The sequence below is a fragment of the Haliotis rufescens genome, unplaced genomic scaffold (genome assembly GCF_023055435.1).
Source record: "Haliotis rufescens isolate VD_foot unplaced genomic scaffold, xgHalRufe1.0.p SCAF_1, whole genome shotgun sequence".
In the NCBI taxonomy this organism is placed as follows: Eukaryota; Metazoa; Mollusca; class Gastropoda; order Lepetellida; family Haliotidae; genus Haliotis; species Haliotis rufescens.
The window spans coordinates 22,071,473-22,091,146 of record NW_025963779.1 but is presented as its reverse complement, the minus strand read 5'-3'; the positions used below and the strand labels follow the sequence as shown (position 1 = coordinate 22,091,146).

The 19,674-nt window shown below is 40.6% G+C and overlaps 1 protein-coding gene across 1 annotated transcript; it reads right to left on the bottom strand.

Moving 5' to 3' along the window:
• Positions 1 to 1,316: 1,316 nt before the first annotated feature.
• Positions 1,317 to 16,800, bottom strand: LOC124114588. The gene is made up of 15 exons (XM_046475228.2): positions 16,687 to 16,800; positions 12,210 to 12,298; positions 11,580 to 11,661; positions 10,615 to 10,888; positions 9,537 to 9,762; positions 8,821 to 9,089; positions 8,249 to 8,381; positions 7,904 to 7,999; positions 7,318 to 7,368; positions 6,486 to 6,548; positions 5,911 to 5,973; positions 5,534 to 5,605; positions 3,325 to 3,396; positions 2,068 to 2,155; positions 1,317 to 1,402 (listed from the first exon to the last, which is right to left on the bottom strand). Exons 2-15 carry the CDS (start codon positions 12,273 to 12,275, stop codon positions 1,326 to 1,328), a joined length of 1,632 nt encoding a protein of 543 aa, XP_046331184.2. The 5' UTR covers positions 12,276 to 12,298; positions 16,687 to 16,800; the 3' UTR covers positions 1,317 to 1,325.
• Between the last annotated feature and the right edge of the window lie 2,874 nt (positions 16,801 to 19,674).

Genomic DNA, 19,674 nt, shown 5'->3' with positions numbered 1-19,674 from the left:
GTTATCAAACTATCAAAAGCTCATCAGTAGCTATCCTTGTTATTCACACATTCCGGTTATATTTAAAGTTTAATACAGGCACTAATTATTTACATCAGCATCAACCACGTGGACAAGGAAGAAGAGCAGTTCGGACTAATTGAATGTATGTATAATTTTGTATTTTGAAATTATTCGTTTATTTATTGATACTTGTAATATTTCATTGAACGTTCTTGAAGATTACTGTATTGAATTACAATGTAGTATATCATATAATTTCGTTTCGTGCCATACGTTAGCATAGTTCTGTTTACCTCACTAAACAATATCAAAGTCATTTCATAGTCTAGATTGTGCTTACATCATCAATTCCACAGCTTACACTGATCACTGGTTTCCTTTTTTTTATGAAAACACAATGTGTCCTGTAAAGGAAACGTTGATAACTGAGAATCATTTGAGGAACTTGTTATGATTGACTGGTAATTGTAACACACAATCCCACGGTTTGAGGAACTTGTCATGATTGAAGGGTAAAAACAGTTTGAACAACTTGTTCTAAGTCACTGATGTAATTATAATGCATAAATTCATAGTTTGAACGACTTGTTATGATAAAATAATAATTATAACACACAATCTCACAGTTTGAGGAACTTGCTATGATTGAAGGGTAATTAAAACACACAATCTCACAGTTTGAGGAACTTGTTATGATTGAATGGTAATTATAATACCATCTTAAAGTTTGAGCAACTTGTTATGATTTAATGGTAATTATAAAACGAAATTTCACAGTTTGAACAACCTGTTACGAATAACTGGTAATTATAACACGATCTCACAGTTTGAACAACCTGTTATGATTGACTGTGGTAATCAAAATACACAATTTCGTAGTTTGAACTTGTTATGATTGACTAGTAATTATAACACGATCTCACAGTTTGAACAACCTGTTATGATTGACTGTGGTAATTAAAAATACACAATTTCGTAGTTTGAACTTGTTATGATTGACTGATAATTTTAACACATAATCTCACAGTTTGAACAACGTATGATTGACTATGGTTATAATAATACACAATATCATATCCACGTCCACGTACCATGCACGCCGTGCAAGTGGCATCAGAGTCGCAAATGAGGATTGGCTGGATAATTCCTGCAATGTGGCTGAGAGTGTGTTATCTTCCTCCGATGGCGTGATTCGTTGCTCATGCTACCAACCACTAGTTAACACTTCACAGACTAACATACCTGTGGCCTGAATGATTAAACTTCCTTGAGAACAACAGGCCCCAGTAATACATGACGTAACACACAGAGGCTACATTTGATCACAATAGTGGTTTTATTGACTTAGTTTGTACATCGCACACAATACTGTCCTCCAAGAACTTCACACGGTACGCATCTGAAAGAGACAAAGCTTTATGAAACAGGGAGTAACATAACATATAGTACACATTGTTGACATTGTATATATCTTTACGTTACTGCATGCGCAAAATGACACCTCATGATCCGAAGTGACTCTACTAGGCTACTAAACTGCAATGACACTGACTAAGAACAGTGAACATCATACATGACATATTTATGAATAGCATACACCATATATTTATATTCATCAATAAAAACAAAATATTTTCCGAACGTGAGTGTAGGTACCTGAGTTTGTGACTTCCATTTTGTCATTGAGTGAGTGAGTTGGGTTTTTAACGCCGCTTTTAATAGTATTACAGTTATATCGCGCCGTGTCAGCTTTATGTGGGAGGAAAGCCTGAAGTGATGCAGGTCTCAGACGTTTACCACTTCGGTGAAACCCACGAGCACGGGTATGGTGCTGACAATCCTGGAAACATAATCGGGGCGAACCGGGATTCGAACCCAAAATCATAGGTTTCTGGCGTGCCCAAGAGACGCATATCTGCACAGCGAATCGCGGTGCCTTAGACGACTTGGCCACCCGTGCCCCCATTTTGTCATTGAGTTACATATGTTTTCCATGATAGTGGACACGTGACTGTCGTTATAAACAAATAGAAGTAGTAATGAGCCAATGAAAAAGCGACTGACCATGCTTGAGAACTTGCACCACACAAGCCGGATACCACAACCCATCTTCCCATTGGGCTTCCACTATGTCGTTCACCTTGAGCTTCTGCTAGGGAGAATTAATAGAATTAATAATGTTGATTGCACTTGGCATATAAGGAAGTCAGTTTAACAAACCGTCGTGACAAACCTAATCCAGATTCCTTGTGATTAATGCGTTCATGCGAATGACGAGTTTGGAATATAACACCATATTTTCAGAAAGTTGAGTGAGTAAAGTGAGTTGGGTTCAACGCCGCTTTTAACATTAGTCCAGTTATATCACGGCGTGTCAGCTTAATGTAGGAGGAAAGCCCGAAGTGATGCAGGTCTCAGACGTTTACCACTTCGGTGAAACCCACGAGCACGGGTATGGTGCTGGCAAACCTAGAAAAATAATCGGGGCGAACTGGAATTCGAACCCACAATCATAGGTTTCTGGCGTGCCCAAGAGACGCATATCTGCACAGCGAATCGCGGCGCCTTAAATGACTGGGCCACCCGTGCCCCCTTTTCAGAAAGGGCACTTGGAGTTTATCCGTATGTCATGCTATACTTGTGCTATATAGTCTCATCTCTGCAGACAGCCGATATATCAATGATTTAAATGGCAATGTGGACGTTGGGTAATAACCAGCAGTGGTACAGATCACAACCTCTTCCTATACACTGATGCGACGGATTGGTGCAGATACTTGCCACTTTATCAAACAATTCAATAACCTACGCGTCCGTTATTTATAGCTCGCTTTGAATGAACAATATATGTGATTTGAATGATATTGATATTATGAGGCATTACTATCTATTATGTAAGTTTATTTTCGGATTCATGAGACATGTAAACCACTGGCACTGTGATTATCACTTAAGGCAAAAAAGGGGTACATAAGAATATTTGTTTGTTTGTTTATTTGTTGTTTAACGCCGCACTCAATATTCCAGCTATATGACGGCGGTCTGTAAATAATCGATTCTGGACCAGACAATCCAGTAATTGACACCGTGAGCATTGATCCACGCAATTGGGATACGATGACATTCATCAACCAAGTCAGGGAGCCTGACCACCTGATCCCGTTAGTAGCCTCTTACGACAAGCATAGTCGCCTTTTACGGCAAGCATGCGTTGCTGAAGACCTAATCTACCCCGGATCTTCACAGGTCACATAAGAATAAGGTTGAAATGGGTGGCTGGCGGTGTATAAAGCAATACGACTGAAGGAGTCTGTAACTTACATGCCTTGTATGACTTCTGGAGGGGAGAGTTGTTTCCATTTGTTTCACCTTCTCACGTAGCTCAGTCTCCGCCTACAAAACACATACATGGTCAGGGTCAGGACAGGCGCCTTGTACTGATACGTTTCACACTCTTTCACCTTCGGTGGTTTGAAAGCGAGACATGGAGAGCTTTGGGTAAACATTGGAGTGAGTATGGTTTTACGCCGCTTTTAGCAATGTTCCAGCAATATCACGGCGGGGGACACCAGAAATGGCTTCACACATTGTACCCATGTCGGGAATCGAACCCGGGTCTTCGGCGTGACGAGCTAACGCTTTAACCACTAGGCTACCCCACCGCCCCTGTGCCCATTGGATAGTACATGGCGTGGTAACATTGTAACAATTCAACCACGAGAGACAACTATACAAGGCAATATGTTCCTTTATTTGTGTTTAATTGCGAAACCTAAACAGTATAATGTACCATATTGATTGCCTCAATACCTGCTTACTAAAAGTGTGGAATGTTTGTGTGACAATGATGTGATGAATTTTGTGAGAAATACAGATAATATTAGTTCCTACATTTCACTGATTTGTCATTACTTTCGGGTGGAATCTTACATGCAACACATTTCAAGAAAACTGAAACATTTAGAAAACTGAGGGAAAATAATGACAATTGACAAAATATATTGTTTTCATAACATGAATTTGTTTTACCTTATTTTTAAATGGATTCAGGTAAAATAGGAAATAATATCTAACCCCAATTTTAATTATTTGAGTCCTCTAATTGAACCCACTCGCACAGCATAGTCATTTTCCTATCCTCACATTTGTTGGTTAATATGTTCTCGAGATAAGAAATATGGAAAAATATGGCAAAACATTTAACCTTTATTTGTCATAGAGAGTTGTTTCTTAATCCACATTTGTAAACTTAAAAAACACCTAAATGTTTTCTTTTAGATTAGTATATATGATAAACGACATGAACAAGATGATGGTATTCTAACCTTATTCTTGATGATTAATATTATTATTACAATAAGATAGTGTCTTTCAACAATACCAAACGTAGGTTATCTCCCCTTAACTTTAATTCAAGAAACTGGGGTACTGGATCTGTGGATCATCAACATGAAAACTTATAATAACAATAATTTGATATTTTTATTTGGCAATGAGTAATGGTAGATCATATATTTTCCTGCATGAAATTCAATATTAAGTCCAGTCACAATTACAGGCAGTAAATAGATTTTGAACCAAAGTTCAAAGTTCTATATAATCAGGTACTTGCCAAATATACTTTAGCATATTCCAAGATCACTTGGTGATGATGCATCGAATAATTTGTCCCAGAGGATCACAAAATCTTTCTACAGGTCCATACCACAGCCTTGATTGGTCCTTTGGCTATGTTTTGTGACATATCGAAATTAAATAAATAATTAATCACATATCTTAACCTTTTAAATAGGGATGAATATTTACTGATATATTTGGCTTTTATTCAGTCACATGCCATTGATATCTTTATTATTTTTTAATCTTTGATTTATTATTGTCTTAAGTAGCTTGGTTTGCGTCTATGTTTTATCTATATATGTTCATTCCGTTCGGGATATAATTGTATTTAAGATCTTCCGTTTGGCTATTTATCATGTATAATCATATAATCTGGTCAGCGTGTTTCAGACGTGTTATTACTGCATTTGGTGTCCATTCTAAATAAAGTGTAAAAGAACTTTCCATAATCACAAGAAAGCCCGGTTGTAAGCGACTATATCTCAAGCGCATGCACAGATAAATAATTTTCGGTTAATTAAGTAATATAGTTGAAGTAGAAATACAAGGTTTCATCTGCCATCATATAAACTGAAAAGACTTATCTCCCCTTCTGGGCAGATTTTCGTATTCATTCTCAAACTACCATTTTTGATGAAATAGACATGACAGTTCAACCTACTCAGAGAACTAGAATGATCTATTGAAATGTTACACGTTAAATTAATGATTTACGATACACTTGTACATTAGGTCCATCGTTTAATATATATTTCGGACAGTAAAGATCAATCACGTACAGTTGTCAATTGTCAATCATAGTATTGTGAAGCAACCATAAGCATGTCAATGTCTACGATGCACATTAAGCATGAAACATTGTGTACACGACTCATTTAACTGCAAGTACATATAAGTAATAATTCATTACCTTTCTACACAGTGAGAGACATGCTTTCGCTTTGAGTAATTCGTCGCTGGTATCTCTCTCCTTCTTCTCCAGCTGCATTATAAAAGGAAAATATGTTGTGTTTCTGAGAGAGCAAAATTATAGGAAAAGCACATAAAATCACAATTTGGGTCTGTCGTCATTCTTACCGCGTGGCGGCAAATGTTTATGCAATAGCACCAATACTGGATAACGGTTAATGGTCATGTCAGCTGAATGTAGGTTTTCTCGCTGTTTATCTACACATATTTCGTTTGACAGAATTTGATTGTATGCAACCCAAGTATCAAGGACATTTAACTCGACTTTTCGAGTATATAGATGAAACATTAAATCATATTTTCTGTTATGAAAATTACCTTTGTTATTTTTGTTTTCAGATGCGCTATTTCCTCTTGATGGTTCGCTTCTTTTTGTTCCAGCTGAAATGATTTTGGACAACGTACATGTTATAATCAGAAGCATTCTCACTTATGACACACACAAAACGATTACCAGTGAGTGAGTGGTTTGGGGCGGGTCAGTTATGTCACGGCGATCGATTTTAACGCGAGATGAAAGCAGAAATCGCTGACGTCACGAGTAAATTAAAAGCCACGAGTGGTGAGGCCCATTCGTCATCACTCGCCCCTTTCCGTAACCCGCTATTCGGCTTGTCCCGGAATAACACGAGTTGGTCACGAATGTGGTGAGGCCAAGGAAAGGGGTGATTCTGGCTGATTATAAGGGACACAACTCTGCACAGCGTAATGCAGCAAATGAGCCAAGGAGGGATGGGTTGGATTTAAAAACTGCAATATTATGCAATATGTATCTACATTTCGCAAGTATTTAAGTACTCACAATAGCATTTTCACCCCTCGGTTTCAAACCTCAGGAGATATATGAATAAGTATCAGATCAAGAGACATATGCAATATTTGCAAGTACTCACAATAGCATTGTCAGCCCTCAGATTCAAAACTTCGTCTTCCTGCTCAGTTAGTCGTGCCTGGAGCTAAAATGAGCATCATTGAGAATACTATATCTTTTACAGATGCCCCTTACTTTGATGGATACGACAACGTTAATTTGACTTGATGACTTGAGAAACGATATGGAACTTGTCTTGAACACGATTGTCATAGATATTGTGCAGATAGTTAATTTATCTCTTAAAGATGCTAACCTATGTCTTTGAATCTGTATTGAGGCATTCCTTCCTCAAGTGGTTAACATGTGTGAGTGAGTATGGTCTTACGCCGCTTTTAGCAATATTCCAGCAAAATCACGGCGGGGGACACCAGAAATCGGCTTCACACATTGTACCCATGTCGGAAATCGAACCGTCTTTGGCGTGAAGAGCGAACGCTTTAACCAATCGGCTTCCCGACCGGCCCTTGTGATGGAATATGTACAATGTAGTACATTCAACGAAACAAGAACTACGCGCACGTCTTCCATACTGCAAGGACTACATTGACGCATCAGCTGCTGCACGTGACATTGTAGGTACACCAGGCAGTTAGAATAAGCAGTTTCTCTTACTTTGTTTGTTGTGTAACGCCGCACTCAGCAATACTCCAGCTATATGACGGCGGTCCGTAAATAATCGAGTCTGAACCAGACAATTCAGTGATTGATGTTTATGAGCAACGGCCAACCCTGTCATAGAACCAAGTCACCAGCCCTGACCCGTTCCATTAAGTCGTCTCTTACGAGCACATGTTGCTGATGCCAATTCTTACCCTGAATCGCCACGGAGATTCCCCAGGTATAACACTCACCTCTTTGTTTGTGTCCTTCTGTTGAGTGAGTTCGTTGGTCAAAGATTGAGTCTACAAAAATTCAATCATATACAATGGTGTGTCAATGTTAACATTCTCATTCAAAATGAACACTCATACACGTCATACGTGCAGTGTATATGTGATTTTCATAATATGCTTATTTCTGTCTAAATTAATAGTATTGACTTTTACAATATTGTGACGGGGAAAGTACGACGGCATTTGGTGTTGTTTCCGAAGTCTCGAAACATATGTCCTGTGCATATACACTGTGTGGTGATTACCGTTGTTACTTTATTTTATCATAGGACAATAAACAGTACATTTAATTCAAAGATTATGTTAACATGTTTTACTTGCATAGTGAGTGAGCTGGGTTTAACGCATGTTTGAACAGTATTCCAGTTAAATCACGGCGTGTCAGCCTAGGACAGCGAGGAAAACCTGGACCGTAAATCTCAGGCTTAACCACCTTGGTGAAACCCACGAGCACGGGTATGGTGCTGACAAACCTATTAACATAATCGGACCGAACCGGACTTCGAAGCTACTTATTTGTATAGATTGATTCGTCAAGCAATACCTGTTGACCGAAGAGTACATCAGGTTCTTTCTTGTCTGTTCGTCGTCTCTTTGAGTGGTGACCGTTCTTGGACATAATTTTCAACTTGTCTTGTCTCTGTCAAATAATGCCAGATTCAGAAATATTTGTTAATCATTAAAGTTGCATGCATACATGTAATGTCAATGGATTCGGAAATTCATGTCTGTGAACCAGAAGACAAGAAGCCGACACTCACGTCTTCGTACAACTTACCTGATGACACATGGCGAAGCGAAGTAGCGTGTTAGGAATTACTGATAGTTTGACTGGGTAATCTTTATCATGAACTAATTCAGCGATCAGATATTTGCTAGAATAGTATACCTGGCTGTTACAATTGAAGGTATCGCTATCTTCTTCACTGTCTTCATTTGACGTTGATCTGGAGCGGATGGACACGCCGTTGTCGCTCTCGGCGTCACTGTAGTCCTTTGATCTCTGTCTCTTCAGATGTCGCCTGAAGAATTCACATAGGCCATTTAATTTTGATTCCGGGTTAGAATGGGTTTTCAGCAACCCCCACTTGTTGTAAAAGGCGACTATGCTTGTCTTAAAAGGCGATTAACGGGATCGGGTGGTCAGGCTCGCTGACTTGGTTGATACATGTCATCGATCCCAACTGCGTGGATCGACGCTCATGGTGTCAATCACTGGATTGTCTGGTCCAGACTCGATTATTTTACATAACGTCGTCATATAGCTGGAATATTGCTGAGTGCGGCGTTAAACAAGAAACAAACATTTAATTTTGTTGATGTTTGGTGGAGGTGTTGATGTTTTGACAACAACCCAGTTTCTTTTAAATGTTGTTATTCCAGTGTGTAATGGAACGCCAGTTGCACTGACATGGAATTAAAACGGAATTAATTGGATATCGTTTAAGCATCAATACTCACCTAAATTTCGCACCAGCCTCTGCACATGTTTTCTGAAAGACTCGAGGTGAGAGAGCCCCTTTCAACATATCCTTGATGCACGTGATCAGCTCCCGATCATCCAGGAAGTGGGCGTTAGCCAGGAAGTAAGCCTTCATTGGTCCCTTCTTCTGACCTTTGACATGACCTTTGTCCCAAGCAGTGAACAACGAGGCCAAGTGTGGCCAGACTGTGTCGTTTACTGACGACACGCGGAGTGCCGCCATGTAGTTGGCAGAGAGGATGCGTTTCTACAAACATAAAACATATATACTACTATACATGAAGGAAAACAGCATCTTTGTTTGCAGTGGATGGTACGGTTTCAACCTTAATACTTATTCAATGGGAGGTAGTAACATCAGCGAAATAGTCACTGAGAAGCTGTGTACTAGGCTCATTAATCATAAAACAACAGCGTTCTGATCATATGGTTCTGCAATAATATGCTAAGTAGTTCCACAACATCAGTAAACATTGCTCTATTTAACTACATCAACTGTACATTTTCATACACTTCACCACACAAGACCAACTCTGCACGACTCTCCGTTCCGCTCCACTGCACTGCACCTGCACTGCACTGCACTGCACTGCACTGCACTGCACTGCACTGCACCACATCACACCACACCACACCACACCACACCACACCACACTGCACTGCGCTACGCTACACTACACTACACTACACTCACCGTCAGCGACATCATATGACAGAGTTTCTCCTTCCACTCATACTCGAGGGTATCTGCAGCTACCCCAGCCTTCTGACAGGCCACCCTCTCTGTCCGGAACAACCGGACATAGTCCAGGAAGGTCATCTGTTTGGCCACCTCGTGGTTCCTGTTGTGGAGATAGGCCAGGGCCTTGGACTCTTCCTCCGTCAGCTGGTGGTACAGCTGGCACGGCCATAGGGCATACCTGCAATGAATTCATTTTTTTTGTATTCAGTTTGGTTTCTCCAACACAACATTTTATTGTCAATTGCCCCTCTTCGACACGCCTTGTCCATCACCAGATCGTAGGCTTTGTTTACTGGCCGCCTTCGCATGGCAGGAGAACTGCTGTGTGGCGTCAGGAAACAAACAATTGTCTTTTTAGGCAAATTGTGTGAGTGATCCGGTAGGGCAGGACATTCTTTCCCTTTTCGCGAACACCTGGCGCCTGTATTGTTTTTCAACGTTCCATTCATATCACTTTTTTTGCCATTTACTCCCAATGGTTATTTATTTATTGTTTAACGCCGCTCTCATCAATATTCCAACGACATGACGGCGGTCTGTAAATAATCGAGTCTGGACCAGACAATCCAGTGATTGACATCATGAGCACCAATCCACGCAATTGGAATACGATGACATGCATCAACCAATTCAGCGAGCCTGACCACCCGATCCCGTTGGTCGCCTCTTACGCCAAGCATAGTCACCAATGGAATTAGTTTCAGTGGATGGTAAAAACTGGTTATTTTCTGGTGTTGAGGTTTAATATTTAAAAATACTGTCGAAATAGGGGTTTGTATTGAAGAGCTAAAATAATTCAAGCACTCATGTCGGGAAGCTCCTTGAGAAAGATGACGAAAACCCGTGACTTCTGTTTGGCTGTGCATCAGCTACCTTGCTAATACAATAGAAGCTATACAATAAATAGTCTCATATAGACTCGAAAACTAACTGCTGCAACTGCATGCATGACAAACCCAAACTTCAATGAAAAGAGATGGTAAAAGGGCGTCATAACAGATACGTTTAAGCTGTATATGATGTGAAGTACCTCTTGTCCTCTGTCTCCACCCATAACTCCATGGCGGCCTGACGGGTGTGGTTCCCACCCAGCACCTCCAGGCGGCAGGACCTAGCTTTCTGAAGATCCTTGATAGGGGGCATGTCAGTTGTGGCCACGTTAGCCACGATGAGCGTGAACTTGGTCACCTGTTTCTCCCTCATTTCTCGCTTAATGTTCTCGACATGGGCGCGGTCGATCGCGCGGATCAGACACTCCGTCTTCGGTTTGACCAGGTTTTCTATGTGGACGGCGGCATACGTGGCTGGAATACAGACGTGATCAGATGAGATCAGATGCAATGGGGAGGGCTAATAAAATAAGACAGTATGTACATCACTGACGGTCTAACTAGTGAAAGGGTGTCGTTGTTTGATAATGAAAGGGGCATAAAGTTTGTTTGTTTGTTTGTTTTTTGTTTAACGCCTCACTCCAGCAACATTCCACCTCTATGACTGCGGTCTGTAGAGAATCGAGTCTGCTTCAGACAATCCAGTGATTGGCATCATGAGCACGCAGTAGGGATACGATGACATGCATCAACCAAGTCAGCGAACCTGACCGCCCTATCCCGTTGGTCGCTTCTTGCGGCAAGCACAGTCGCCTTTTACGGCACGCATGGGTTGCTGAAGACCTATTCTACCCCCGAATCCTCACGGGTCGGCTATAAAGTAATATATATTCTGTTTAACTTACATGTATAACTTCCTTAAGAGGCATTCAGAATTTGGTATGACTAACAAGTGAGATAGTTCTATGATTAAACCCTCTTTATTTCAGTGACTGTGACGTTTCGATGGAGATACAGACACCATTATCAAGCAACTGGTGTACAATAGAAGGCTGCGTGTACCTAGGTAAGAGTGAACACACAGGAAGCAATACCGTAGTCACACACACACACACACACACACACACACACACAATGAGGACACACGCCGCCCCCCCCAACTCACCAGGCTGTCGGACAGAGGGCGTCCTTGGGCCGCCGTCCTCGGATTTCTTCCTCTTTGTCTTTGGTGTCTTGCTACTCGGTGCCTGGAAGTATTTCGGATATACGGATAAATGTACAACAATTTGCTGAACATTACTGAAAAATTCCTGAAAATTTTGCCTGAAGTAAATTTCAAATAATCATGACAGCATGGCAGGTAGTTTTAATATTTTCAGTTACATTATCAGCTAAGGTTGGTTGGTTGGTTTGTTGTTTAACGCCGCACTCGCAATATTCCAGCTATATGACGGTGGTCTGTGAATAATCGAGTCTGGACCAGACAATCCAATGATTAATATCATGAGTATCGATCCACGCAATTGGGATCGATGACATGCATCAACCAAGTCAGCGAGCCTGACCACCCGATCCCATTAGTCGCCTCTTACGACAAGCATTGTCGCCTTTAACGGCAAGCATGATCAGCTAGGGACACAGTATGCATTAGCATACTATACACAAGACAAGACAACAAAACCAGGTGATAAGTGAAACACTAAAAGCTCATACAAACGTCGTAACTACCGCTACCAAGATAACACTTCTCTGTGTATTGAGAGACAAACAAACTCAAAAATTAGAAACAACGCACCTGTTGATCAGGAGAGGGTACGTCCTCATCCATCTCTGGGTTATATTCTGGGTCCTTGGAGGCCATTACCACTTGGAGTTGATTCAACACTACAAAAATATACACAGTGTAAATATCCTCTGAATATCTCATCTCACAATTATTCCACATTTATGCGTTAGAACAAACCAAATATGTACGTTTATAACATTCGTTGTTGGTTGATGGTGGTGGTTGGGTGGTTGCACGACATAATGCGGATGTGTGCAGACAGTGCTGAGTGCAAACTTAGCCCCACCGGAAGCGCATGTAAAATCACGAAAAGGAGGACGTATAATGATCAGGTTAAGCCTCTGGTGTGTGAAACTAGCAACCACTGCGAGTCGTAAATAAAACAACTGACAGTTGACCGTGAGTCAACCTGCTTATAAACAACAACTGTTGCTTAGCAGTGACGCGATAGCACGAGTCCAGCCTTTCCAACTGTAAATAGGTCAATGCAAACATCATGTAGTCCTTTCGTGTGTCGACACGATGGAGGCACAAACACCTGCACTCCCGTTCCATACAACAAAGGGTATTTTTAGAACCAATCTGTAAAAATCAGTGAAAAAGCAATCATAAGAAATATTTATCGGTGTGTTTATGAATCACTCTCAAATAGTGAAGATATCAGGTGTTCGCGAAAAGGAGACCATATCCTCCCCTACAAGTGTCACCCGTCAAAAATACATGCAAAGGCAAGTCAATTGTTCACCTGAACAACGACGCGAACATATGGCATGAGTCAAAATAGGAATTGCTTTGCCCTTAATTCTGGACACTGATAGGTCTCATAGAAACGACACTGATAGGTCAAATATGTCAATGTCCTCTTCATGTCTACCATACAAACAAATTACTGAAGCCATTTCATTCGATTTTTACACACAAAGTGATATCTGCATTTGATAGTTTGATATCACACGTGACACACACATCAACGCAACGAAATACATTTTTAAGTTATTGTATGCAACCTAAAACCACACAACACCTTATCTGCGACAGATTTTTCAAGGTTATTTCTTTTTTAAACGCTATTTAGAAGCAATTTTTCTCATAGAAACGACACATGTTCTCAGCCAATAGTCAGCTGTTTGGCAACTACCAAGATAGAGCACAGGTATACATAGACACGAAATACTAACACCGGCGATATTCATTCAAACTACTTGAGAATGCCTCGGTATGTAGTCTTTGCCTCTACCACTGAACCAGTGACACTTGTTGATGTAGACTCACACAAATATTTCCCTCGTAGGGATTTTTTACATGCTACACAGAAATTCTGCCCACTTAACATTTTTAAGTACACATTACCAAATATTACATAATGAATAAATTCCCAATGACAGCATTGATGTAGAAGCGCATGAAAGTGTCGCTCTTGCTGTGGGAGATGTGACATGAGGGCCTCCAGCCCCAAACATAAACACACAGGACAAAGATGGAGTGAGTATGTCGTCAAGAGGTACACGTGTTTAATTGTTACTTACCTATATGACTAGGTATATATATTATATAGAGACACCCTGGGCAGAAGTTCTGCCTTCGAAATGTCAATGACATTTTCCTGCTGACATATTAACAATAGACAAGTACTTCACGTATCATATGCTACAGACACTCCAATGTGCTTCCTTCTTTCCGTGCGACAGCGTGCTCGTTCTTTAAGCTGACGGAGTCCCACAACCGGTACACACGTTGGGGCGAGCACACGATGATTTAACTCACAAGGAGGAAGGGTAATTAAACCTACAGACATGAAGTCAGATAAGATGCATACCATATCGTTTCCTATTTAACGAGAATAATAAAGTAACTGTCTGGTTAGTGATTACATTATTTTACAATCTTTTCAAAGAAGTTGTCAGACTCATAAGTTGTGTATCATCTGAACATTTCAGACCAATGTTTGAATAATCTGAACAGCTAGACCCTGGTAGGAATAACATGAAGAGACAGACTCTGGTTGGTCTAAATATTCTGTCCAGCTAGACCCTGGGAGAAATAATCTGAACAGCTAGACCCTGGGAGGAATAATCTGAGCAGCTAGACCCTGGTAGGGATAAAAAATGTCAGACTATAGTTGGTCCAAATATTCTGACCAGCTAGACCCTGGGAGGAATAATCTGAACAGCTAGACCCCGGGAGGAATAATCTGAACAGCTAGACCCCAGGAGGAATAATCTGAGCAGCTAGACCCTGGTAGGAATAAAAAATGTCAGACTATGGTTGGTCCAAATATTCTGACCAGCTAGACCCTGGGGGAATAATCTGAACAGCTAGACCCTGGGGGAATAATCTGAACAGCTAGACCCTGGTAGGAATAATACGAAGAGACAGACTATGGTAGGTCTAAACATTCTGACCAGCTAGACCCTTGGAGGAATAATCTGAACAGCTAGACCCTGGTAGGAATAATATGAAGAGACAGACTATGGTCTAAAGTATATGAACGGCAGACCACGGATCTGCCCAAATCAACCTTCCATTGAGACTTCATCTCATATCGTGTACATCAGTTCTCACACACAGAATAATACAATGTCGGCTTATATTTGAAACACTGGAGGCGAGGCATACCACTTTACTATGGGATGCAGCTTCAGATACCTGACAACCAACGAGCAGTAGATGAGGACAAGATTGACATATGGATGGCAACTTTTGTTATTGAATAAAAGGAATGAAATCAAGTTAACCATATCGTCATTGACACCGCAAATTAAAAATGCCACTTTATGAGAAAAAAAGATACATAAGTATAGCAAATCACTTGGAGCTAAAACGAAAACAGCTCACCTAAAAAACTTCAGACGTGCACGTCAGAATGAACGACAGACAATGACCTTGTCATGAATTCCTTCCCGCTTTATGCGGAGTTTTAATTAATACATTAAATGCTTAGTGACCTCGTTACGTCACAAAGTAGCCATTTCCTTACCATGTGTTGGAGAGCGGAAGTCCCCCAGCTGGGCCAGGGCCCGGCACAGCGACGGACGGCGAGGACCATACACGTGACGTAATTGTCCATTGTTTTACTCTCAACTCCGCGCAGTCTAATGAACATCACAACGCGGCCAGGTGTGGACGCGTGCGCTGTTAAATAGCATTCTCGTGCTAATTGGTGTAAGCATTATCTATTAACTTGAGTGTCACCAATAGGGGTACTTAGATTTGGTGTTTGTACAGAGTTATTTATTGACTAAGTTACCTGATCAGGATTTCCTTTAAAATGGATTGGTTTAAGACGGAAATGGACGGTATTTGTACAACACGTAGGATTATACTGCGCTTTTCACTGATGTGATTACGCATTAGGTGTGATTGGTAATCATATGTACACAAATGGTATTTTCCGGTGTCTTTGAATCATAACGCTGAAGTCAATCTCAATCAGGCATAATAAATATCTGAATAATAAACACATACAAGCATTTTCAATATAACATTAAGTGCATTATGTATAAATAACAAATAGATGGATGTCATATGAAGGGTTTGGGTGCCAACATGCAATGATGTAAACTTGTTAAATTGGACATATGCACACCCCTCACCCGCCACACACGCTACAAAACGTCTTTTACCCCCATCTCTTGGAGTCTATATGTAAGACCTACTGTAACCTTATACACAGTTTGGCAAAAGAAAGTATACAATTGAAAATTGAATTTGACAAAAAAACGTTATCAAAACGTTGTTAAGCTGAAACCAATCGCCAAGACACTGCAAACTTAAGGTCAAGTATCAAATACATCACTATCGAATAACTATTTCTTGTTTGTTTCAGTTTTAGCCATCATCAAACATGGGTGAATGCTATCTTTTGCCCGAAACTTTAGTTGTAGATTTTGTAATTTTGTAAGAAAATATGTTTGTTGAATGAATATCGATTCTCTATTTCCTTATATATGTTCACAATCGGTAAAAAGATTCTGCCTGAATAGCGTACCAATACTACATATGTAGGGCCATTTATCAATAAAATATACATGACAGAAAAACCTGAGTTGAAGACATATTAGGCCCAGGCTGATGCAGCCGAGTGGGATGAGGCACCAGCTACTTGCTGCAGACAGGCAAACAACAGCTGCAGTCTGCCAGCATACATATCAAATGTACACACACTTGCTTCAACAGTTTAATTCTACATGATGTACACAGAAATTAAACCGAGTCTATATTCAAGATCCGCCTGTCGTCACCACTACTACTATATTCACCCATGCACATGCAACTTTACCTCGGTTTTCTCCGCGCTCCGTACAAGCCTGCAAGATGCTGACCTACATACCTAACTCCTCGCCAAGTTCCCGGCTCACAGCAGATACCATCGCAGAAGGAAATGTCGGTAATACGATACAAGGGGCTAAGTGTTCAACTTCCTCACAACTATATATAAACTTTATATTACAACATATTCTTCTCTGTATATTAAGGCTATACTTACATACACTGCGGACGGTAAACAATGGTTGGGACGTCTCGGCTCCTGCCCCGCTAGAATAATGCCAGTTGAATGTCTTACCAAAGCTGGGAAGATCTTCAGCCGACCCGCCCCTCCTCTGCATATACCGTAATGTATCTGGGCATGGTCGTGTTCTGTCAGCAGCGGGGATGCCGTGGCGAGGCAAGAGTCATCTTTAAACAAAATTCTTTATGTCTTTGCTACTTTTTGAGAAGCATAACTAACAACACAATCTTGACAACCGATAGAATGGGTTCTTGTGATAAAGTGGCATTAATTAGTACGTATCTGCATCAGTATATAAGTACATGTATTTAAATGACCGACCATACATTTTATACAAGTAACGATGCATTACTATATGATATATGAACTTGTCAAATTGTAATACTGTCATCTCTATAATAATTTGACATAAATATATTCGTTGCATTACAGTTTTTGTTATTTGAAAATGTTTTCTTATGTGATTAATTGACAGACACATTATTCATTAATTTATTTGATTGTGATTTGAGTGATGCAGTTGTTGTTCAGATTACATTTTCCTGTTTATTTCTGTTAATTATTAACTAATAATTGGATGATACCATACAATATGTACATGTATTATTGATTCGGATGTTGGTTATACCATGTATGGTTTCTGAAAGTGTCTTGATCATAGATGGTTATGCGTGACGTATTGAGCTCGACAAAGTATGTTATTGTTACAGAGCCTACAATCAGGAAATACTTTCAAATGCAGTTTATATGGGGAAACGGCCTTCCTGGCAAATGTAACATCAATGTAACTCCTGCAACAGTCTTTCCAAAACGATTCAAAATATCTTAATTACAAACTATTGTGTTAAACCAACACATCATACATGACACGTTAGCTCAAATGTTGAACTGATACATGATAACACGGTAGGTCCGGTGTGTGACTAAGACATCATGGCTCATTAGCTCCTGTACACATATACCCAACACAAGCTGTTTATAGGAACCACTACGGCTTCTTGTGGTAACTGACAACCCTACCCCTCTCTCTGCCCCCTCCCTCTGCCCCCCTCCCCTCTCCCACTGGCGCCACCGAGCTTGTCACGGCGATGATGTGAACCACATGTGCTGGTGCTACCAGTGCCGCGCCAACACATGTACACAGTAGCTTCTCTCCCAGCCCGGGGGTCACCGCCGCCATTAGAAGCTGGTGCTTCGTCAACAGCATTGCTGTACATGTTAAAGTTTGCCTTTTCGGTTGCTTAGATGAAGGATTTTACATAGAGAACCCTGCACACAGTTTGCTAAACTTTACAAAACTCATCTGTAATATACATCGGGTACTTGCGAGAGGTTTAGATCTGTGCACTCGGGAATTAATGACAGAGAAACTGGCTATGGTTCTAATTTACTACCTACAGCATAATGCATAAGTTCAAAATTAAAAGTTCCATGATATAAGTTCTTTCATTACCACAAGTCCAAACTGTGAAACATCACTTACGTAATGAGTTCTCCTTTTTCATAAGTAAGTTCTTAAAATAACCTTTATGTGTTCCACATTATTTCCATAAACTTTGTTAATGTTAAAAAATATATCATAGATTTACACAAATTATGCGTGCATTTCCGCAATAATAAGTATTGTCTCAACATAGTGCTCAATATAATTTTCCGTCATGTGTTTCAACAATAATGCCAGTATCATTCAATATTTTGTTCACATGTTTCCACAATATGTTCATGTATCTTTCAGAGGCTTTATTTTATCTGTAGATGCCACAGGTGACGAATGTGAGTCTGTAGAGTGGAGGTGTACATGGATAATCAACGGACCCTCCACAATCCGGACTTCGAGCTGATAACAGACTAATTGAGTGCACACAATTATTGTCCTACATATACAAAAGAATGGTCATGCGGTTTTGCATGGAGGGCAACAGGGAAAAGGTGTAGGCCTCTCTACTGAGAGATGACCATCATTATTTAGCGCAGAGGCCATATACCGGTATCGTTATATAGTCTTTGTTTAACTGGATGCATCGGCAATTACGTATATGAGTTGTAGGCGGACACGCATACATGTTGGAATTAAGTGGCTGCTCGTTTTATCAAGCGAAAATGAAACGGGGACCGAGGCACTTTCTATATTGTGACGACGTATGTCTTCACTGAACTATATATATTACTAGCCCAGAATCATTAGCAAACTGAACGATATTCGAAAACGGGCTTGAAATAATCTGGGACTTTATTGAATTCAAATTAACAAACAATCAATTGTAAGAAGCAGCTGCTGTATCGTATATCAGACTTCAATGCAATAACCATGATTGAAATTTCCCGCAATTTCCTCTAAACTGTCCCTTGATGTCCCTTGATGATACCTTTATCTTAACATGCATGCACTCCCTCACGCTCAACGTATCCCTCGCCACCCCCTTCCTCATCTCCACCCAATTCTCTCCCCCCCCCCCCCTCTCCCTTCTTCAGACCCTCTAATGACCTTCCCACACAGCGGTCAAGGCGGCCATCTGTTTTGTCTGTCAACCACTGACCACTCTGATATCCCCCGTGACGCTTCTTGTAACTTTAGTCATCCGCATCGCTTCTTCAATAAACTGTCTTCAGTGCGTTGGAGGCAATCACTATGAGACCTGTGCTATGTTACATGTTGTAGACACATACATGTATGTGATGTGCACTGTCCTGTACATTGTCGCAGTCTATAGCATCGAAGTAAGTTAACCGCAAGTTAACTGATTTGGACATGAGACCGACATGCATTGTGACTTGGAAAATGGACACCGTTCGTTGTGGTAATCAAGGGAAGGGAATACTAGGTATTCTGGCAATCAGGTTACGGAACATCAGGCATTGTGGCAACCAGGGAAAGGGAATACTATGTATTGTGGCAATCAGGTTACGGAACATCAGGCATTGTGGCAACCAGGGAAAGGGAATACTAGGTATTGTGGCAATCAG

What these genes read in the sequence shown, in the direction of transcription:
- LOC124114588 (XM_046475228.2), bottom strand. Translation starts at nt 12,275, where the DNA reads ATGGCCTCCAAGGACCCAGAATATAACCCAGAGATGGATGAGGACGTA. An exon ending in TACCCTCTCCTGATCAACAG is followed by an intron (nt 11,662 to 12,209) that starts GTGCGTTGTTTC and finishes AAATACTTCCAG; the next exon opens with GCACCGAGTAGCAAGACACC. An exon ending in GGTGCAAGTTCTCAAGCATG is followed by an intron (nt 1,403 to 2,067) that starts GTCAGTCGCTTT and finishes TGTCTCTTTCAG; the next exon opens with ATGCGTACCGTGTGAAGTTC.